Source organism: Carassius auratus, chromosome 23 (genome assembly GCF_003368295.1).
Source record: "Carassius auratus strain Wakin chromosome 23, ASM336829v1, whole genome shotgun sequence".
Lineage (NCBI taxonomy): Eukaryota > Metazoa > Chordata > Actinopteri > Cypriniformes > Cyprinidae > Carassius > Carassius auratus.
The window spans coordinates 9,417,955-9,424,027 of record NC_039265.1 but is presented as its reverse complement, the minus strand read 5'-3'; the positions used below and the strand labels follow the sequence as shown (position 1 = coordinate 9,424,027).

The 6,073-nt window shown below is 29.1% G+C and overlaps 1 protein-coding gene across 5 annotated transcripts in view; it reads right to left on the bottom strand.

Annotated features, from left to right (window-relative positions):
* The window catches only part of LOC113041229 (cyclin-dependent kinase-like 5), a 41,874-nt gene that overhangs the window by 15,086 nt on the left and 20,715 nt on the right, over positions 1 to 6,073 (bottom strand). For all 5 annotated transcript variants that reach the window (XM_026199652.1, XM_026199648.1, XM_026199651.1 and 2 more), the window contains exons 4-8: positions 3,775 to 3,820; positions 2,427 to 2,563; positions 2,224 to 2,344; positions 1,393 to 1,452; positions 1,057 to 1,147 (exon numbers count right to left, since the gene is read on the bottom strand). In XM_026199652.1, coding sequence (XP_026055437.1) covers positions 1,057 to 1,147; positions 1,393 to 1,452; positions 2,224 to 2,344; positions 2,427 to 2,563; positions 3,775 to 3,820 — 455 coding nt within the window. The remainder of the gene's footprint in view (positions 1 to 1,056; positions 1,148 to 1,392; positions 1,453 to 2,223; positions 2,345 to 2,426; positions 2,564 to 3,774; positions 3,821 to 6,073) is intronic.

Genomic DNA, 6,073 nt, shown 5'->3' with positions numbered 1-6,073 from the left:
ATATTTATATTGCGATATTTACATTTGCGATATTTCACTAATTTCAATATATTGTGCAGCTCATTATTATATTAATTAAACAATTAAATAATTGACATTTAATGTTGAAAAAATATAATCTAAATAAATTATATAATATAAATTGTATTTTTAATCTTATTTAACTATTTTTTAAATATTATAATTATAGTTCAGTTATATTATAGTTGTTATTATATATATATATATATATATATATATATATATATATATATATATATATATATATATATATATATATATATATTGAATTATATTATATTATATATTATATTATATTATTTAATTCATAAAACACATTCATTCAAATTAAAATTTAATGTTTTCATTCTTATATATATTGAAACTTATTTCAATTTTATTTCTTATTAGCTATATTTCAAATTTATTATTTAAATGTTTAATTTTTTATAATCATAATACTTTTGCTTTATTATATTATGTTGTGTTATGTTGCTTCATTTATTATTTTATCACAATTATATATATATATATCTATATATATCTATATATATATATAGATATCTTAATCTATCTATCTGTAATTTTTAAAAATTACAGATAGATAGATAGATAGATAGTATTATAAAATATGAATTAACATAAAATGTAATTATTAACTCTTTTTTTTACAATTTGATGAATTTTTAAAATAAAATAAAATAAAATAAAATATCATCCAGATGCATTAAAGAAAGAATTTAGGGTTATAATTGTTAGAAAAAAATAAATAAAAAGTAAAAAATAAAATAATCAAATGGTCAAAAAAATTAACTTTAACACAGACAGACATTAAAATAGCACAAAAATGATTTATGCAAAACATAATTCTTTTTTTCATATTGAAATGTGACAAGACACTTGTACCCATCCACTGCTAACAGTAATGAAGCTCACACACACACACGCACGCACGCACGCGCACACACACACACACACAGACACTCACACACACACACACACACACACACAAACACACACACACACACACACACACACACACACACACACACTCACCCCAGCAACAGCTCCGGGGATCTGTACCATCTAGTCGCCACATACTCAGTGTAGTTCACATCGGTGCTTTCAGAGAGATCCCGCGCGAAACCTGCCACAGAAACGTTTACATCCCAGCATTGTAAAGAAACAACTGACACAGAAACGGATCTTACTGGTCTTTCGATAGAGTTTATGGTTGACAGAGATGTGCATGTGTGTGTGTAAGCTTGCATTTTCCAATCAAAACAATGGCAGTGTTTCCGACAGACTGGAGAACAGACGGACAGACCACCTGCCGTCACACACACACACACACACACACACACACGAGGTCACATGACTCCAGAAACTCACCGAAGTCACACAGTTTGAGCATGTCGTCGGAGCTGATGAGTAGATTCTCCGGCTTGATATCTAGAAAGCCAGAGAAAGATCAATCCAGGGTGCATGTGTAATATTTAATGCAGTTCAGAAGACAATGATTCATATTAAATAATGCAATTAAAATATATTTTATTAAAATAAAATAAATTATTATTTATTTTTTATATTAAAATATACTTAATTAAAAATTTTTGTATATATAATTTATCAACAAAAATTTTTTTAAATACAAAACAATTTATTTGTGTTGCAAAACAATAATAATATAATTATTATAACCATATAAATAATATTTTAATAAAAGGTTCAAAGGCATCTCGGTGGATGAAGATTAAAACTGTATTTTTTATGATTAAATTTTATATTTAAAAATGTATTTGAATAAAATAAAAATAAAAAAATTAATAATGTAAATAAAATAGATTTTATTCAAATAAAAATAAATAACAAATTAAATAAATTTTAATTTATGTGTGGTCTCACACCTTGGTGGACAATGATTTAAATCAAATAATATGATTTAAATATATTTCAATAAAATGTAAAGGAATTATATTTTATTTTAATAAAATAAACAGTTTATTACAGGTGGCCTGATAATCAAATAACATAATAAAATATAAAATATTTATTTAAAAAAAATACAAATAAAAGTATTAAAAAAAAATAATTATTTATATTATCTTTAAATTATTTCTGCAATCTTTTGATGTATTTGACAGCAGGTGTTCTCACACCTCTGTAGATGATATAAGGTATTTAATAATGAAATGATAGGTGGTTCAGTCTGATGTGTGTGACCTCTGTGGACGATGTTGTTCTTGTGGCACCAGTGGATGGCTTTGATCAGCTGGTAGATGTAGATCCGGACCTTCTCGGGTGGAGCTCCGTTGGGCATGTCCTCCAGCAGCTCCAGCATGTTCTACAACACACAGCATCATCTGAACACAGCACACATCAGGAGAAGTTACACAGACGGGAGATGCCAGCGCTCTCCGGCTCACCTTCTCCACGTACTCGAACACCAGGAACAGCTTCCCTCGCTGCCGAAACGCCTCCTTCAGCTCCACGATGTTCTCCTGCTTCAGCGTGCGCAGCATCTTCAGCTCACGCAGCGTCGTCTCCTTCACCTCCTCATTTTCTGAGCAGAGAGCCACAGCAAGTCAACGTGCATTGCTTTTTATATTTAACATCAAATATCACAAACTAGAAAATAACTTGTCACTTTCAGTTTAAAAAAAGAATGTAATTAGTTACTTTGTTTCAGTTGTAACACGATGAAACTAGTCTTATTCATATACAGTTTTCATTCTTTCTTTTTTTTTTTTAGTTGGCTTTTATTTTATATTTTTAGATTTCAGTGTATTTATTAAATGTTTATATTATTTCTGATTGACATTGCACAAAAAGCTTAAAACAAAAAAAAAACAGTACATTTTTTAAATCGAAATGTAAACAATTTATACAGCTGAATAAATAATCTTTCCTGAGGGTGCAAAAAAATATTGAAATATTGAGAAAATCATCTTTAAAGTTGTTCAAATTAAGTTCTTAGCAATGCATATTACTAATCAAAAATAAAGTTTTGATATATTTACGGTAGGAAATGTCCTAAATGTATTCATGGATCCATGATCTTTACTTAATATCCTAATGATTTTTTGGCATAAAAGAAAAATTAATAATTTTGACCCCTACAATGTTTTGTTGGCTATTTCTATAAATATACCTCTGCTACTTCTTCATGTTTCATTTTAATTAGTTAACTTTCATATTTGTCAAGTTTAATATATTTTTTATTTGCTTTAATTTTCATTTATTTACAGTTAGTAATTATCATGCTTTAATTTAAATGTCTTTTAGTTATTTCTAACATAGTTTTGCACCAAATATTTATACTGTTCTTTTTTTTTTATTATTTCAGTTAACGAAACATGATTTTAATCATTTTAGTTTGAGCATTTGAACAGAGTACGAAGATAAAGATGCGTGCTTATAGAAGTACACGCCAATTAAAGTATTAATAAAAAAAAATAATAATAATTTTTATTTCCCATATGGAATATTTATAGAAAAAATGCTCTTCTGTTAAGTTGTAATTATTATTTTTTTATGTATATTAACTTCTAATTCTAATTTGATGTTAAATGTAGTCTAATCACAGTTTGTGATGCTTTTATATGATTGTTTTGATGTAGAATGTTTATAAGAAATGCTATGATCTTCAGATTATTGAGTCATTGATGTGCTCACAGTATCTTTGATTGGCGGAAGCTCATTAATATTCATGAGCTGCACTGTGATGTCATGAGCTGGTCTGGTTGTGTGTTGTGTGATGAGTGAATCACTCACCTTCACTGTCCTTAAACTTCTTAATGGCCACGATCTCATTAGTCTCCTGAAACAGAGAAACAAAACCATAAATACTGACTAACTCAATGTGTTCTGTCCTTATGACAAGTAATATTTCACACGTACACTGAGACGATTGTGATTTCTGAAGATCATGTGACACTGAAGACTGGAGGATTGATGCTGAAAATGCAGCAGTGCATCACAGAAATAAATTACAGTTTAACAGATATTCACATAGAAGACAGCCAGTTTGAATTTTAATATATTTGACAATTTTGCTTAATTTTTTGGTATTTTTAATGAAATAAATGCAGCCGGGGAATCGCTGACAGTCGTGTTGTTCTCATCGTATTCATAATAGATGTGCAGCAGATGGTTAGCAAACATACGGAGACCAACTCTGTACTCAGCAAAGCCCTTTTTACTCCCATTATTCTTGGCGAGTGTTTTGGAATGTGTGTGTGTGTGTGTTTGAGGGGAACTAAAGGACTCACACACACACACACACACACACACACACACACACACACTCTCTCTGGCCTATTTTACTCTCTGGGTGTCTCTGTATCCTCCCAGCATCCTTCAGTGCTCCAGATTCACGCTTCGCAGAATAACAGACCCTTATAGATCCAGCTGACGCCATTGAACACAGCTCACCGACACTGAGAGCATGCCATGTGTGTGTTCATACGTGTGTGTGTGTGTGTGTGCTCCCTCAGGCTTTGTACTTGTTTATGTTGAACACAAACTCATCACAGGTTCTGTGAACGCTGATGATGGCACATTTACTGACCTCGCACACGCAAATACACATGCAAACAACCACAAAAACACACACACACACACAACCACCACAAAAACACACACATGCAACCACCTCAAAACTATTTTACATATTTTGAAAGAAGACTCTTCTGCTCACCAAGGATGCATTTATTTGATCAAAAATACATCAAAAACATAAAAAAAAATAGTGAAACATTATTATAAATTAAACTAAATGTTATCTACATTAATATATTGGAAAAAAGTCATTTATCTCTGTGATGCTCCGCTGTATTTTCAGCATCCTTCAGTCTTCAGTGTTGTGCTACAGTTGTGCTGCACAATATTTTTGTGATGTGACTGGATTATTAAAGACTAAAGGGATGAACTGTGAAGAGACACATATGTAACAGGAAGTTGAAATGAGGAGAGAAGAATGAAAGAAACACAGGAAACGCATTCAAAACACCGAAAATAAAACACTCACCAAGTGAGAAGGGGATGGGAATATTTGAGAGAAATGAAAGCCTTTTGCGGGTCTGTACACATATTATATTTACATACATTTACATGAATATAAACACCTTCCGATAGAGTTCACAAATGACAATATTCATATTCGAGGAGCTGTTCGAAAGAAATGGACAGCTGGAAATACTAATGCAATAAAATGGATCATCAGAGTGTAGCAGCAAAATAAAATGCTGTGAAAAAAACAAAACCATTTATACTAAAGGTTCAGATTTTAAACCAGTATCTCTGAAAAGTTTGCATGCTTCAGTGAAATCAAAATGCACTAGTGAAAATGCTAAATATATGCAAAATATCAAGAATATTTGCCAGTTTCAGACATATAAACTAAAAGCCTATCTTGTTGTTGATTGATTAGGAACATAAAAAAAAAAAAGATATATTAGTAGTGTGGTAATATTTTGAATTAGATTTTATTTTTTTATTTTTAGAAGTTCTGATTTTGTTTTAATTGTAGTTCAGGGTGTATTCATTTGTATTTCATTTTTTTATTTTGTGTTACAAAATACACCACTTATCAAAACCACTATCATAAACAAAGGCACTCAAAATATAAAAATAGAATAAATGTACGGCATTTAATATAAAATAAAACTAAACAAAAAACTACAAAAGAAATGAAAATAAATTCTTCTATTTGTAAAATAGAAATAAGGCATTTAAGATAAAAAAAACAACTTAAAAACTACAAAAGAAATACAAACAAAATTTAGCTGTTTATAAAATAGAAATAAGAAATAAAAACTACAAAAGAAATAAAAATAAATAATAAATTGTAAAAGTATTTTATTAGTGTTATCAAACAATTAAACACGATTAATTGTATTCAAATCAAAATATTTGTTTACATAATATATGTCCCGTGTGCTATGTATATTTATTATGTATATATAAATACACACACATGCATGTATATATTTAAGAAAAAAAATGTATGTTTATATATTAAATATATTTATGTTATATAATTTATATGAATATAAATATATACATGTAAATA